At 32.2% G+C, this 17398-nt stretch overlaps 1 protein-coding gene across 1 annotated transcript; it reads right to left on the bottom strand.

Annotated features, from left to right (window-relative positions):
- Nucleotides 1–1732: 1732 nt before the first annotated feature.
- Nucleotides 1733–8935, bottom strand: LOC143043179 (uncharacterized). Its single transcript, XM_076215598.1, has 6 exons — nt 8444–8935; nt 7734–7826; nt 6603–6782; nt 5948–6121; nt 4667–4846; nt 1733–2229 (listed from the first exon to the last, which is right to left on the bottom strand). The coding sequence occupies exons 1-6, from the start codon at nt 8907–8909 to the stop codon at nt 1946–1948; spliced, it is 1377 nt and encodes a 458-aa protein (XP_076071713.1). The 5' UTR covers nt 8910–8935; the 3' UTR covers nt 1733–1945.
- Between the last annotated feature and the right edge of the window lie 8463 nt (nt 8936–17398).

Here is a 17398-nt window from a genome sequence, read left to right as displayed (position 1 = left end):
ATGGCGTCCGTAAAAACTGTTCACAGAACTTTGAATTGTTTGAAGTAAGAAGAATTGTCTGCCCCAGGCATAGATTAGTTCAAAGTACTTGATAAAACATTTTGGAATTTGGGATCCTTAATACTCTTCAATTTTTTACCTTATTTGGTCTTTTATTAGAGTTTTATTTGAGCATTACTGGTGAGTATGCTGTTGACGATACACACGTATGGCGTACAAAATAATGCGTCTTGTATCTTTGATGATGACAACATCTTTATCTGCCTGGAATATGTCGCAATTATAAGCTTTGTTTTCCCGTTTGAATGGTTTTATACAAGTAATTGTTGAGGCCTTTTATAGCTTGCTGTTCAGTGTGAGCCAAGGCTCCGTGCCGAATGCCGTACTCTCACCTATAATGGTTTACAAATTGTTACTTGGATGGATTGTCATTGTCACTCGTACCAAATCTTCTCATATCTATTGAAACCAAACTCTAATGTAGCAATCTCTAATTTTTTGTTCTTAATTTATGATGGTTTGAAGAAGTTTGTTCTCCGTTAATCAAGATTCAAATGATTCTTTGACTAACAGGCCGGAAATAATGAGTACAAACTGCTGACAACCTTAAATAATTGGTTACTGAATAATCATGCCTTTGATCAACTACGACTATAAAAAAAGTCAAATCAAATTACCTTTATTAACAATCACTCAATTCAAATTATAACTAACATATTAAGACAGATATTATGTACAAAATATACCACAAAACACTATAAGCCCCTAATCAAATGGCAAAATCAAAAGCTCAAACAGACCAAACAAATGAATAACAACTGTCATATTCCTGACTTGGCACTGTCATTTTCTTATGTAGAAAATGATGAATTAAACCTGGTGTTATAGCTAGCTAAACCTCTCACTTGGATGACAGTGATGACATAAAACTCCATTATATTGAAAACGATGTATGAACAAAACAAACAGACATAATAGGTTTAAATGTCAAAATTTGGTTACAGCAGTCAACACTGTTAATAATCACTATAAAAACAAACAAATAACTAATCTATGAAAAACAAAAAAGCATATAGACAAAGAGTATTAGTAAAAAAGAAGGACAAAAGTACAAAAAAAATAAACAATATAAAAGAAAACCTGAAGTGTACCAACATATGTTGTCGTCGGAGGATATCAAACATGTAAATCAACGACAAACTCACCACGCCATGTCAAAAAACAAAAAACGACTAAAATACAAACAACAGTTTATGGAACACAACACAGAAAACTAGAATGGGCAACAAGAACCCCACGAAAAGCCCGGATGAATCTCAAGTGCTCAAGAAGGCTTACATGCAATATATGATACTCTACATGTGACACCCATCGTGTTTCTCCTGTACTAAACGGTAAACGAAACATACTCGAGTGCAATAGAAAATTTGTAGATTAAAAACAATATATATATGTCAAAGTATGATAATTATATTGACACGTGCACTGTCTGTTCAATCATAAAGACACGCACTTATATTTTTACCAGCTCAGTACTTCTATCATGACATATATATTACTGATACTGTCATTTTCCGTCATTTTACTGTTGTTGGGGTTTTTTTATACATGTTAACAGAAAAATATAAGATGGGGTATAAATACCAATGATACAATTATCCAACATAGAACACAAAGATGTAGATTTGAGCAACTACAAGCTTAGGAAAATTTGACACATCCTCTGTAATCCAAAAATTTCATTACGAGTTACAATACATACACAATTAAGTGTTTCACTATAACACAAACCATTTACTATGAATGCTTCTCGTTCAGATATTTACAACTTGTACAATATTGTATTACCTACGTTAAACAATACAAAAAATGAATGAAGTATGCATATTGCTGTGATCAAACAGAAAACATAAATGATACATTCCGTGATGAGAACAAACAACTGTCAAAAAAAGAATCCTTTGATGTTCTGAAACACTGTGTTCAGAGTATTCACAAGGGTCACAGCATCAATGAGGACTACCACCAATCCGGTCGTTGTCAAGCAAGCAACTCCAACGTATCCAATTGCTTTTGCTGAGAATCTATTGTCGGGGGCACTAGTTATCTTTCTCTTATATTTCGAAACGCTCTTTTTGTCAATTAAGTTCTCCCTTCGTATTCTATCCTTCATTTGTTGAATATCTTCCTCCATCAAATCAGGCGTGTTACATGGACATTTACAGTTATCTTAAAGAAAGTACGTTAAGCATGTTAGATCTGTTATTATACATTAATCATGTTTATAAAATTACAACGAATTGATTTTGTAAGATACAACAACACAATGCCCAATAATCATAGTATAGGAAGTAGAAACTTGAACATTTAAAACATACAAGTACACACCCGTGCTATCGCGGGTCCGTGACTGAATTAAAGTATATAACTATGCCTAAGCCTTATTTTAGTAATTGGTATTGTCATCTGATAAAGTCATGTCGATTATAAGATACACAGTTTTCTCTGCTTTCAAATCTTTCTGTTTGAACCCGTCGACCTGGAACTTATCAATTATTGGAAATATTAATTATTTGGAATACAAAAGGTCCAGGCTATCCAGGAATGGGGTATTTTTTAATCAACAGCATTGTCCTATATTAGTTAGAAAGTAAGAAAGTCTTGCTGATTGCTGAATAAAGCTACAATAGGGAACAATTTGACAATGATTGAATTTAGTAGTGTCAGCCCTTTGATTATGACCCGTGTATATAGCAAAATCCTAAATACACCGTTTGGTGGTGCGCCTGTCAAATGCGGAACGTACAGATAAGGTAATAGCTAACAGGTGAATATACTATTGGTATCGGTATCGGATTAGACCCGGAACTTGTTAATTAGGTCTTTCCACCTTTCTTGTGGAAAGACCTATTGAATTCGTTCTGATTATTTTTTTTTTCTTCCGCCTAATTTTTTTCTTGCGGTGTAAAAATGTTTCAAAAGATGTCGCTTAGTTTTTTTGTATATGATATTATTCAGTCTATACGCTTTTGAAACTGACCCTGTTTAACCGAACACTTTTCTTTGTAAGAGTTATCTCCCCAAACACTGTTTTTCTTGTTATCAGATCTCCTCCGCAACCGTAAAAGAAAGGGACAAATTTGTTTTTCCAAATTGCTCGTTATATCCTTAGGATGTTACGTTTTATTTTCACCGAAGCTTTACGAAGACTCCATATGAGAGTTATTTCCCCTTTTGTAATGAAATAAATTTGTTACTGGAAAACCATTAGTGATAGAGGCCTAGGGTCTTTCGATTTGATGTCATTGGTCCAAAAAAATTAAAATGAGGTCAAGGTCAAAGGTCAAGGTCATGTTCAAAAATATGATTTTGGCTTGTTATCTCTTCTTTTCAGAAATCCTATAAGATATCGACAAAATATTTTCACAAAATGTGTGTTACGACATGGCGTAACACGTAAATTTTAGTTAAAAGGGTACGTAAACATTTGATGCGACTTTTCCCCCTTTTATATCTTATATTAGTTGTATGGTAATATAACTCATTATCATTATAAAGTAAAGGCTTAGGGTCTTTTGATTTAAGATCCTTGGTCCAAAAAAATGAAAATTAGGTCAAGGTCAAAGGTCAAGGTCAAATTCTAAATTTTGATTTTGGCTTATTTTCACTCTTTTTCATTAACCTTATAAGATTTCAACAAATTATTTTTACTAAATTGTTAGTTGCGACATGTCGTAACTTATAAATTTTGATTGGAAGGGTGCAAAGAGAATAAATGGGATTTTTGCCCCTGTTATATTTAGAATTATGCGTAAAGTGATATTACTCATGAACCATACATAATACAGACCTAGGGTGTTTTGATTTGGGATCCTTGGTTTATGACCTTGAAATTGAGGTCAAAGTCATAGGTTAATTGGACGTTCTAGATTTTGACCTTTGCTTGAAATTCATATTTATATATCATTTAGCCATAGGAACTGACATTTTCAACTGAATTTTAATATTTTCATATCAAAATAGATCCTTATTGGTGGAAAGACCTTCAATTGTTCTTTGAACAATTGGTTTTTAATTATTGGTAATATTAATTATGTGGATAACAAAAGGGTCTGGAGTGGTGTAATTTTTAATCTACACTATTGTCCTATATTAGTTATATATAGAGTTGAATTCTTTGACTTGTCGTTTTTACCCGATATGGCTGACAAATTGGACCTCGTAATTTTAGTATTATAGATAGTTGTTTTTATGCCGACTTCATTAATGATATTAAAATGGTTTTTTTTTCTACCTCTGTTTTGTTTTCCATTTGGTATCATCATCTGTTATATGGACTCAGGTGATTAAAATGGTCCGGATAAAGTACACACTAGCATTGAATTACAACCAGTTTTGTATGCTTGTTGTACATGTATACACATCCATGCTTAATAACAGTTATTGTATGAGTTTTGGTAAGTATGGCCATGTTAAAGTTGAGGTAGATAAAGAATACATATTCAGTGTCGCATATCTTTACAAGAACTTCGGACCAACAAAAATTCTAAAATATGAAAAAGTTATTCCTTTGCTATATCATATAGTATCTATAAATGTTTTCATTTAGCTTTACATGCCTAAGACAATACCCACGCGTTTATTTCTTTAACGATGCTAAAATTACCTGTACAAGTGAAAGAAGGCTCTGTCCATTGACCGTTTTTTAAACATGTGATCGTACCATTACCGGTCATTGAATATCCTGCCATACATTTATAATGATAGGCGGCTCCATAGCGATACTTGGCATCATGACCAGGATTAGTATAATCGGTATTCAGTTTCCTTGGTGGTAGAGGGCAGACTGAAATTTAATGATTACTGATTTTGAAAATGTAAACATTGCGTAAAAATAAAACAAAATGTTCTTACAAGGTTGCATTAGTGTTGAAATCGTTTTAACGTTGTAGAGACTCTGATAAATTATATTCTTATAAAGGAACGCGTTTGAATTCACACTCTTACTCTGCACAGGCATCGTCCTTCTTGAATATATTGAGGGAAGTTTCACAGATGACATCGGATATGTTCCTGATGTCGTAACTACAATACCCGTCCCTTTTCACGAATGTGACCTACGGATTTAGACTATATACCGGATTTGTAATAACATTACCAACACGACTGGTGCCACATGTGGAGCAGAATCTGCTTACCCTTCCAGAGCACCTGGGATCATTCCCTGTTTTTTTTTTCTTGGGGTGTGTGTTTTTCTATGTTTTGTGTACTATTATTTGTCTTTTTAATTTTTAGCCATGGAGTTATCAGTTTATTTTCAATCTATGAGTTTGACTGTCCCTCTGGTATATTTCGCCCTCTTTCTGTTCACCGGACGTGTTTTTCGTCTACAATTGACTCATCAGTAATGCTCAAATAAACAATAAACAAAAGGAATATTTTTTTTCTAATATGATGTTTTTTAGATTGTCATTAAAAAGACATTACCTTGTACAGTGCTTACATTGTTTTGAATTTTCTCCCATCGTTTTTTGGAGAACAATTAAATCATTTAAAATAACCCCCACAAGGTCTAAGAAAATACAGTCAATAGATATCTGCGAAAGGTCAAATATCGTAAACGATATACTACCTTCATCTTGCTTTAAATAAGATTATCAATCGAGAGCATCATGCTCATATTGTTGGGGTTCGTGTTGCTTATTCTTTTGTTTTCTATGTTGTGTCATGTGTACTATTGTTTGTCTGTTCGTCCTTTTCATTTTTAGCCATGGCGTTGCCAGTTTATTTTCGATTTATGAGTTAGACTGTCACTCTGGTATCTTCCGTCCCTCTTTTACGCGCATGAAAGCAAATAACTAATGCGTTTTCACACTTATCCTTTAACAAGTTATAAGTATTCTCTTTCTGTTGATTCATCAATACATAATTCTAGGGGTTTACTCACTGCATTCAAACCGAGGCTCACTCCATTCACCATTATCTTGACAGATAATCGTACTATTGCCTGTCATAGAAGAGCCAGTAACACAGTCATAATTGTACGTTGACCATGTTGAATACTTTCTACTAGAACCATCTACCGATCCCGTGTTCAGTAACTGTGGTGGCTCTTTACAGTCTACAAATATAAACATTTTAATCATTAGACGGCTTGTCTTGGTTAGCTTTTGATAAATTCCTTAGTTGCATGCTATATCATTTTATTTTCTGATTAAGGTCCTCAAAAGGCTAAAACATTTCAAATGATTTAGATGATCTTATATCAATGATTTACGATTTAAACCAGTTGAGGACTACTAGGCATGCTGTATCATAAGTTGAAATGTCTCTATCATCGAGCTAGTGGCTATTTCAAAAGCAAGTCAATTACCAGTAAAAAAACGTTAATGTATATATACAAGACGATGTTTGTATATTGAACTACAATATTATTTTAAGTAAATCGACATTTTCTACGTTTAATATCCAAATATCTTTATTTTGACATTCAACATTATTGATATGAATATATGCATATTCAATCTATTTGATCAATTGTAACCATTTAGAGATAGCTAAACAAAAATGTTGTGAAAATATATGATGAACAACAGATTTACTTGGTAAACACCGGAATTCCTTTGACCACTTTCCTGTCGGCAGACATCGAGTAACAATACTTCCTGAATGTGTGTAGTCTTCAGCACATATTACAGTATGTACATTTCCATATTTGTTATCAGTGTGCCCAGGATATGGTATGTGAACATGTGCATTATCAAAAACAGGAACTCCACAATCTGTAAAATTAAGGCTCTTTATATATAAATAAATATGAATTATAAATAACGCTTATATAAAAACAATCATCATGCTCTTTCTTTGGTGTGTGGTCCAAATATTTCCCAAAAACGTTTAAAAGGTTGTTGTTGCGTAAACATTAACTTGATAGGTAAAACTGAGGAAAATAAATATCGTGCAGTTCATCAGCTTTTATTGCTAATTTATCATTTTCTCATGGCGATGAAAATGTATATGACCACTGATTAACGAATTGTGATTTCTTATGATTTTTTAAAGGCAATAAGCTATTGGCTATTTAGTGATGCCTAATCATTTGATAGTACATATCAACTTATTTTGTAGGAGAAACACGACAGAAGATGAGTACATCCGGGTCGCCTTGGATCACCCCTGGTTTTTAGTGGTGTTCGTGTTACTCAGTCTTGGTTTAATATTTTCTGTTTTGTAGACTAGTTTTAATTTTATTTTGTTTGAGATTTTGTTGGTTTCTATTTAATTTATAAGTTTTTGATGTTCCTTAGGTAAAGTCGGATTCCTTTTCAATCTCAACTCATGTAAAGTTTTCTTGCAATTATGTTTGATATATTGTGATTCTACAGTCAGTACTTCAGCAAATTAGTTGAATGCCTGTGATGTCTTTCCAACAACTGCCAAAGCAGTATTCCTACAGTATCTATATTTAATCCAATGAAGTGTAGTATTTTAATACAATGTGGAACTTAATTTGATATTTTTGCACGAATCTAAATGTTTACTCAGTTCAATTCCGGTTAACTTATTTTGTGTTGTCTGCATGATATTGTTTAGTGTATTTTGTGTGTTTCTTCTTATCTTTTCGTAATGTCTTTCGTTCTATGACTTAAGACTTTTGCTTGATAGCCTTTTGATATGCTTAACATGCTATTATTTTGTTCCAATCAAATCCTTTATAATTTGTAATCATTTACCATATATTCTCATGGCACAATCTTCATCATAGTCACCATCCAGATCGAAATCCATGACGTATGTGTTATCCTCTCCAATATAGGTAGGAATCTCTATAAGGAAATTGTAAAGGTAATTCGACGACGTCGTAAGAAATTTTATTTTGCACATATTTTGTTTGTAATAGTAATATATGTTGCTAACGATACGACACATTATAGATATTTGTGATATTGTACAATACATTACTTTAATTCTGTATTCTCAGAAATAAAGCTGACCCTTTCGAATTTATTTGTATTATAATATTCAATATATACCTTAATTTCAAACGGGATATTGAACCCTTTTTTTTAAGGAGAAGTTGTTTATATAACTTTGTCATTCATATGAAGTTGGTGTAAATGAAATGTATTGATCCTTTGAATGAACAACTATTTTTAGGTTTCAATTCAACACTTTAATAATATTGCTTGATATTGTGTCTATCGCTTTTTATTTTGGTTTTGTTTTTGAACTATTAAAATCTTTTAAAACTAAATATGTATTGCAAACAGTAAGCCACACTTACGGTGCTATGTAATATCTTTACTCTTATGTAAGTCATGTTATTCTCAAACAAATTATGAAAATTATAAAGTCTGTAAGATAACTAGGTTGGATCTGTACTGATACAACCTGTTTAGCGTATAGACGACCCATCGCGTATTTCTATTTTGTGATTTCCTACCTTGTCTGTTTATAATCCACAGTCGACTGTCACTTGTAAGGGAAGCTATATATATATCCTGAATAGTTGAAGTGTCTATTTGCGTTTCTAAAATCGGCATGGCGTCTACATTGTGACCAGTTCCAAAGTTTAATATATTCTCCATCCAACTTATCCAGAAATATCCATATGAGTTACTTGTAAAACAATTCGAGACATCAAGTATATTTTCCATCAAAAGCTGTTTATTTTCGTTTGTCCATTTGCTAACTTTAACTTTTAAATCAATCAGTTGAATTTCATACAAGACTGTTTCCGCTGTTTGTGCTTGTATATCAGCCGTTCTTGGATAAAGATATAGTCTGACGTCACGACATGCTCTAACACTAAACGACATTGATTTCTCTTTGTCCATATTGAAGCCATACATTTGTAACGACACAGATCTGTTAAGAATGTCATTTGTGGTATTTAGAAATTTTTCCATAACAAGAGGTGCTTCTATTTTTATCTGGCCTAATTCATCTGAAAACAAATCACCACCAATTACACTTTACAGTAAGATAAGGTAGACAAATGGCAGAACCGAGGAACTGTTAACCGAAGGTAGACAAGTGACAAGTACAAGACGTTAAAGATTCTTTTCTACTTTAGATCCAAATAAAGCTGTTGGTCCTGACAAAATTAGTAATAGAATGCTTATAGCAGTAAAAAATGAAATTGCACTTCCCTTATGTATTCTTTTTAACAAATCGCTCTCTCAAAATATATTTCCTAAAGATTGGAAATTGGCATATGTTATTCCTTTATTTAAAAATGGAGATAAGTCAATGCCGTGTAATTATAGACCAGTATCACTTCTTTCTTGCGTAAGCAAGGTACTAGAAAAAATAATATATAGACATATATTCAATCATTTAGTTTCTAATAAACTTTTGTAGAAATTTCAGTCTGGTTTCCACCCGGCTGCTCTACTTTTCATCAACTAATCGAGATGTATCATTCTATCGTATATGCTTCAGACAATAAATTCTATACAAGTTTAACTTTTGCCGATGTAAGCAAGGCATTCGATCGAGTATGGATAAGGGGTCTACTTCTTAAGTTAGAAAGCTATGGTATAAAAGGTAATCTGTTATTATGGATCGAAAGTTACTTAACAAATAGAACTCAGAGGGTATTATTAAAAGTTGCAACTTCAGAATTAGGTAATCGTAAAGCTGGTGTTCCACAGGGTTCGGTACTGGGTCCTCTTTTATTTTTAATATTCATTAATGACATTGCAGATGATATGATTGGATTAAGTAGAATGTTTGCAGACGATACATCTATTGGACATACTGCTCTAGATGAAACTACTCTCCAATCTATGATAAATATCGATCTTCAAAATATCAATTCCTTGGCAAATGATTGGCTAGTTAAATTCAATCCAAATAAAACTAATATTATGTTATTTAGTAACAAAAATTCAAAAAATAACTTGATTTTTCATTTTGGCGGAGTTAAGGTAGGTACGGTTACTAGTAATAAACATTTAGGCATATTTTTTAGCAGTGACTGTAAGTGGACCAAGCATGTTGATTCTTTAATAGAAAAGGTATCAAAACAATTAAATGTTCTTAGACGTTTGAAATTCCGACTAAAAAGGGAATATTTAGAAAGAATATATTTAACTTTTATAAGGCCTGTTCTAGAATATTCTTCTGAAGTTTGGGATAATTGTGGTCAGTTGAATTCTGAAAGATTAGAAAAATTACAACTGGAAGCAGCACGTAGTGTCACTGGTCTAACAAGCTATGCTAGCACTCAATCACTTTATTTAGAGATGAAACGGGAAAAAATAAAGATTAGACGGGAAGTGAAGAAATTAACTTTATTTTACAAAATTATGAAAGAGGACGCCCCAGAATACTTATTAGATTTAATACCCCCTACAGTTGCAGAAACGAACAACTACAATCTACGAAGCAGTCAAAATATATACCAAACCTCTAGCAGACTGTCTCTTTATCAGGAATCATTTATTCCATCTAGTATCAAACTGTGGAATTCGCTCGATTTAAGTATTAGAAATGAACTTTCTTTAAATATGTTTAAATTAAAAATTAAACAGAAATATTTTAAAAACAAATCACCCCCTACATATTTCAATATTGGCGATAGATATTTAAATGTTTTACACGCAAGATTAAGAAACAAATGCAGTGCCCTGAACATGGATCTGTATCACGCAAATATTAAACCTAACGCAATGTGCCAATGTGGTTATTTATATGAAAATGCTCAACATTATTTCCTCTCGTGTAAAAATTATACAGTGCAAAGGAATAAATTATTTTTTGAACTTAGAAAAGAAAATATACCTACCGACTTTGAAAATTTAATGTACGGCAATGCTTTCTTTAATATGAACATAAACACGCTAATTTTTATAAAAGTGCAGAATTATATTAAAGAGACCAATCGCTTTTCATAGTTTATAAACATTATGGTTAAATATATACCAATAACAATGTTATTACTTTTTGTCGACTTCGAATGAAATTGTTCATTTTTTCCTAAGACATGGATCATCAATTTGATTTTATTATCCATCAGTTGACAACACTTTAATTTTATAATTGTTCAAAATACAATAAAAACTTAGTACCTTTTGAGTGAATATTTATTCCAAGTTTAAAACAACCTATTAGGTAGGTCTTTCATAAAAATTTACGGTCAACTCGACTTTTAGGAATCGATGAACCATGTGTATAAATTCTTCTTAATTTCATGTCTTCATATTAATATTGTTTATGATGTTATTATGATGTATTTCATATTTGTTCGGATATATATTATTTGTATGTAATGGAGAAGACGTTCTAAGTTGCAAAACTTGTGTCCAATCCTATTGTCCAATGTTGGTTTTTTTGGACAATAAAATATGTTTAAACTAAGTGGCAGAACCGAGAAACTGATAAATCTAAGGTAGACAGTGGCATCTCCAAGAAACCGACGAATCCAAGGTAGACAAGTGGCATCTCTGAGAAACAGACGAATCTAAGATAGACCAGTGGTCGATCCGTGGAACTGATAAATCTAAGGTAGACAAGTGGCAGAACCGAGAAACTGATAAATATGAGGTAGACTAGTGACAGATCCGAAAACTGATAAATATTAGTTAGACCAGTGGTATTTCCGAAAAAAAACTGATAAATTTTAGGTAGACGAGTAGCAGAACAAATGGGCTATAAAGGCTATAAAGGCGTTTAGATGGCAAACTTTAATTTTCTGTTATCAGATTAAAATCGTACAAATATTCTTTCTTTTCAACCCTCTAGATAACATGACAAAGGAAACATGAAAATGATCGAGGTGAATACAAATGATCCGAGAATAAACAGCGGGTATCTAAGAATTGGAAAATATAACATTGACCAATAAACCATAAAAATGAAGTCAATGGTTCAGATTAACATGTCAAACGGACAGATCATCAAAAAAGGTAAAGAACAAATGACAAATGATATAGGTAACTCACTTGCATATGGTGTCAGTATTTTAGTATATGAAGTATCTGTATCGTCTACTTTTAATCTTAAAATATTGAGCTCTTCCAAATTCACCAAATTAATACTCTATTACTTGCATGTTGAGACATTCGTGAAAGTTGAGAGAACAATTATAAATTTCATGATATAAAAAAGAAGATGTGGTATGCTTGCCAATGAGACAACTATCCACAAAAGACCAAAATGACACAGATATTAACAACTATAGGTCACCGTACGGCCTTCAACAATGATCAAAGCTTATACCGCATAGTGAGCTATGAAAGGCCCCGATAAGTGTAGTGTGTGATTTCCCTTAACTAATATTACCCCTTACATATAGCTATAGGATATAGCAGAAAAAGGCTCAAACTGTCTGTCTGTCAATCAAATTTCTGTTATTTGTTTCTCATTAATTTAAATCAGGATATTTTATATAGGGTACAAACTTCTTACCTTTGACTAAATAGCTTATGTCATAACATAGGACTGATAATACATGTACATCACATGTAAAACCTGTCATTGAATAGCTCCGTGGCTCTGTACTTCTCGTCAACATTCTATGATAATTTGTGCATTCTAATCTTTGTTTTTGCTTAAATGCTTTGTCTATATGCCTTTGTGTGTTTCTTTGTTACATATGACGTACCTTTGTACTTATACATCTCGTCTATGTGTTATTGTGTCATGGTAAATGTTTGTTTTTTAAATGATTAAGATATTAATACAATGTTCACTGCTGTACCCCTTTTTTACACCGATACTTTTTATGTCTGTTTGTTTTGTTCCCACATCGTTGTCAATATAATTGAACTGTATGCAACTGTCATACAAGTGAGAGGTTTAGCTAGCTACAAAACAAGGTTTAATCTGGCATTTTCAGCATAAGAAAATGCATGTACCAAGTAAAGAATATGATAGTTGTTATCCATTCGTTTGGTGTGTTTGAGATTTTGATTTTGTGATTGAATTTAGAACTTTCCTTTTTGAGTTTTACTCCGAGTTAACTATTTTTGTGATTTTATGTTTACTTTTATTTGTATCTGCCGCCTTTATTTTTTATATGATTATATTACCTGTCAAATGAATTATCCATTCAACTTCAAGACCGATCCCTGATTTGATTCCAACGTTATAAATTTTGAAAGGCATCTCAGAGTCCAAATGTGTTAGCCATCCAATCAATGTCTTTTCACCAACATGATCTCCTTCACCGATTCTCATTTCGCCGATATCATTCCACTGAATCCAGAAACTTGTAAACTCATAACATTTCATTCTTGGAATGTTTAAACTTCTCTGTTTTCCAGGACCGCCGGACGACAATTTTCTCCATGTTATCGTTGTTCCGTTTTCATTACCAAAAATAATTTCATACATAAACCAAGTATTTATGCCATATACATCATAATGTTCAAACCCATAAGTTGATGATAGGTAAACATATGCACTGTGGCATGTCTTTACATGAAATTTGAAGCAATCAGTAAACCGTGCATCGTGTTCAAGGTCGCCTAAAGGTTGTATTGAGGACATGTCGCTAGGGGTTAACCAATCTATCTCGGTGCCATTGGATGTTTTTATACGAAGTGTTCTTCTTTGTCCTGACGATATATATAAAACAAATGAGAAGTCAAATGTTCAGATCATTAAACAAACAATACAAATATTGACGTGTATAACATAATTTATCATTGGATTCAAACGACAGTTTTTCAAACATGTAAATTAAAATGATCATAACTTTAAACAAGTTTAACACAACATAGCACACAAAAATAACGTTCTAGCAACATAAAACCTCTTTGAAAATCACGATTCAACTCCGGTGCATAGGACGATTCTGCTTCACTACTGGCACCCATCGTCTTACGATGGCATATTAGTTTGACCAGTAGGGAATATATTTATCAGTTGAGACTCAAATACTCATGAACGATCAATCCAATTGTAATGATTTCAGTAAAACGGTCGAAAGCATGACTTCTAGAAGAAGGACATAGAACTGAAAAAAGATACAGTCATAATCTTGTTTATACGTGTTATTTTTAACCAAATAAACATTGAAATAAATGCAAGAGCTAGTATGTTTAATCGGATATATAGATTCTTGTCATGTTTGATCACCCTGAGTCACTCGTCTTTCCTTGTTCGTTATCGGTAAACTTTTAACATTTTCATTTTGTTATTACATGTTTTGTCAATGTAAATACATCATACAAATCTAGGACTTAAAAATACTCTAGTCTGCGGAATATTTTTTTGATAATTTAATGTTGAATTTTACCTAGATATTTGCTGTTAAGGATAATTTTAAAATTTTTAAATTTCTTGAATTGATGACTACCAAAATAATTGATTTTTTTTAATTCAATAGATTTAAAGTCGTTTTAAGTACTTAATTGCGATATGAATAAAATTAGTGGAATCTGAAGTAAATAAAGTATTACATTACCATCATTATAAGAATATAGCACACACAAATCTTCCTTATCTAAACCGTCACAGTCCCTATCTGGTTCTAAACCATACAAACATATCTAAATGAAAAGAAACGTGCAAATTCTATCAGCATATAGCACGTGGATGATTTTCCCTGTTCAACCTTTTTTCTGTAGTTACCTAAATACCTGCCCAACAATTTGAACCAATAATCGACCACACTGTACTGTTCAATACAACATAATATGATGATTAGTCGAAAATATGATTGCGATAATAACGAGTGGAACGTATCTGTAATCATCTCAGACTTAACTTAACGACTATCAACCACATTACTATTGCGCTAGCAAAAAGCTTGTAAGGAGATGATATACAAATTAACAATTTAGAAATCATAATTGGAATAGCAAACCTTAGAATATCGTTTTAACTGGACAATAAGTCAAAAATCTAAGTTTCTGTTGGTGTAGTTTGTAGATGTGGTCTATAAGTTTTTCTATAGATTAGACAGTTGGTTTTTTTTCGTTGAATTGTTTAACACTATTATTTTTTGCCCCTTTATAGCTTGATGTTCAGTGTTTAAAACCGCTCTTTGACCTATGATAATGGGTTACTTTTACAAATTGTGACTTGAATGGAGAGTTGTTTCATTGACACAATTACAAATTATTTCAAATTGAATCCTTTTGTTTTAAAATTATGGAAACATCTGACGGTCATTGTCGATTTCTAGATGTTAGTAAAAAAAATTAAAGAAAATTATAACGTAAGTGTAGTATATGTATTTCAAGTTCTGGTGGATATATACAGACAACGTTGTCACAAAACTTTGTATAATCCAGAAAAGGGACTTACATTTTACCATTAAAACTAGTATTAAATTGAGGTTCAAGTAGACAATAAATTTTGGACAATGTGGAAGCATATACCACAGAAAAAACTATAATAACCTAAAGTCAAGTCATGGGCTAATTTATATTTAGATGACTTTAGAAAACTTTGAAAAATTTACATTCTGGGCTGAAACAAAGAGCAAACGATTGTGTTATGTTTCCATTTCATCTACTTTTGTGCTTTTTCCAGTCGATTAGCGAAACAGTTGTTCGGCATACTTGGAATAATAAAACAAATTAAGCACTGATGAAAAAGTTAACTTTCAACAGAACAACTATAATTATTTGATTTGGGACTTTCCTTTTTGAATTTTCCTCGGAGTTTAGTATGTTAGTGATTTTACTTTTGATAATCAGTTCGTAATGAAAAGTGATTACATTAACATATAATGCAAAAATAAGAAGACATTAAACCAATTGCATACATAAAACATTCAAGATATAAAAAAAACACACTGTATGACTTTTTCCCTTTTTACAGAGAATTACAGAATATAATTCTATAAATCTCGTCAGATCCTAAAGCACTACAATTTTTAATGATACCTTTGAGGATTAACAATCCACCAGCAGAGGTATTGATACAATGCAAGTAAATGAAAACATTATATTTAAACTGTGCATGCCTTGCGCACTTTCCTAGATTTACCCAAATTAGGAACGCCAGAATTTACCAACAATTAAAAGCCAGGACATATATCAAAGTAAGAGGCGCGTACCTGGATTAATAAACCTTTATTAGGAACGATCAATTTAAATATTCGAAAGCCAGAGATACGACTATAAAGAATGGAAGTAAGTAATTAGTATGCGAATGTTTTAACTGTTCGTGTTTTTATTGATGCGTTTGCAATATTCGTATTGGCTTTTCATCTCAATCTGTTATGTTCGATCTGATGTAAAGGGTAGAGATTACTCATAATCATAATGAATGGAATTGGTTACGTGGTATGGTTAACCAAAAGTTTTTCACTAATCCGCAAGTGTATGGTAAGTTATATATATAGCACGCCTTTTACGAATTAACTTATTTAATTCACGAAAAGCGTAGATTTGAGTGGATTTAATATGTTAATGAGTTAGGCGTGTCTAAATATGATTTGTAACATTAATGGGCTATGACACATGTATACCCTAGCCAATAAAACTTTTCTGCACTTTTAGATACGTCAATCAAATAGTGGTGTGGTACTATATCTGATTTCAGAAAATTAATGGCACTTGGATTTGTTTGTCCGATAAAGGTAGGTTTAAAATTCAAAGAATTGTTGCCGTTTGATTCATACTCGATAGTCATTTATTTTTTCTTCCCAAAAATATTGAAAAGGAAGTGTACATGTGGTTGGGAGAGGGTTGGGTGGGTGGAGGCTGTAAGCACAAATTTATTCTATGATTATTTGCCATTAAAACATTCAAAAAAAATCCCTAATACCAATTATGAAGGTAAATCAAAATGTTCTTTCATTCCATAAAACTCGGGAAGATTGGTTTATTGATTGCGTGTTGAATTCATTTAAGGTGCAGGGACAAATGTTTGAAGCTTGTTCAATTAACAAAAATAGAATTTTATGTGGGGGAGGGTATGTTTTCTGTTCTTCTAAAAAGATATTCTGATCCCCAATTTGATGATTTTTTTTTATTCTGGTCAAGCAGATGACAAAAAAATAAATTCTGAATCCAGATTTGCCCCATACCTTAAACATGTTAAAGTGTTAAATATTGAAAAAAATAATTTTATTGATACCGTTAAAAAACTAAATAAAATTGATCGCGCTTTGTGTGAAAACAAATTTCCGACTGAGAAAAAAAAATAGCCCCCTTAAAGTTCAAATGGTTGCTCCCTATAGTCGCTGTCAGATGAAATTCGTAGCGGTTATCGGTAAAAATAATCTAAACTATCAACCACGTTCACTCGTATTATAGTATTTCACATTCCATTCATAAATCGCCAAAAGAAAAACCACTACTGACCTACCTTTTAAGTAATTGCACTGTGATAATCCTGACCTTCACATTTTCCAAGACGATTTTGAATGTTGGAATCCGCCCTTGTTTTTAACGGAAGTGTTTCCGTGGAGTTTAATTTCATAAAATTTGCA

Source organism: Mytilus galloprovincialis, chromosome 8, assembly GCF_965363235.1.
Source record: "Mytilus galloprovincialis chromosome 8, xbMytGall1.hap1.1, whole genome shotgun sequence".
Lineage (NCBI taxonomy): Eukaryota > Metazoa > Mollusca > Bivalvia > Mytilida > Mytilidae > Mytilus > Mytilus galloprovincialis.
Note: the sequence above shows the minus strand (reverse complement) of the source record. Positions and strands in the feature narration are given on the sequence as shown.

What these genes read in the sequence shown, in the direction of transcription:
- LOC143043179 (XM_076215598.1), bottom strand. Translation starts at nt 8,909, where the DNA reads ATGGAAAAATTTCTAAATACCACAAATGACATTCTTAACAGATCTGTG. An exon ending in TTGTGCCATGAGAATATATG is followed by an intron (nt 6,783 to 7,733) that starts GTAAATGATTAC and finishes TTAATTTTACAG; the next exon opens with ATTGTGGAGTTCCTGTTTTT. An exon ending in GGAATTCCGGTGTTTACCAA is followed by an intron (nt 6,122 to 6,602) that starts GTAAATCTGTTG and finishes TTATATTTGTAG; the next exon opens with ACTGTAAAGAGCCACCACAG.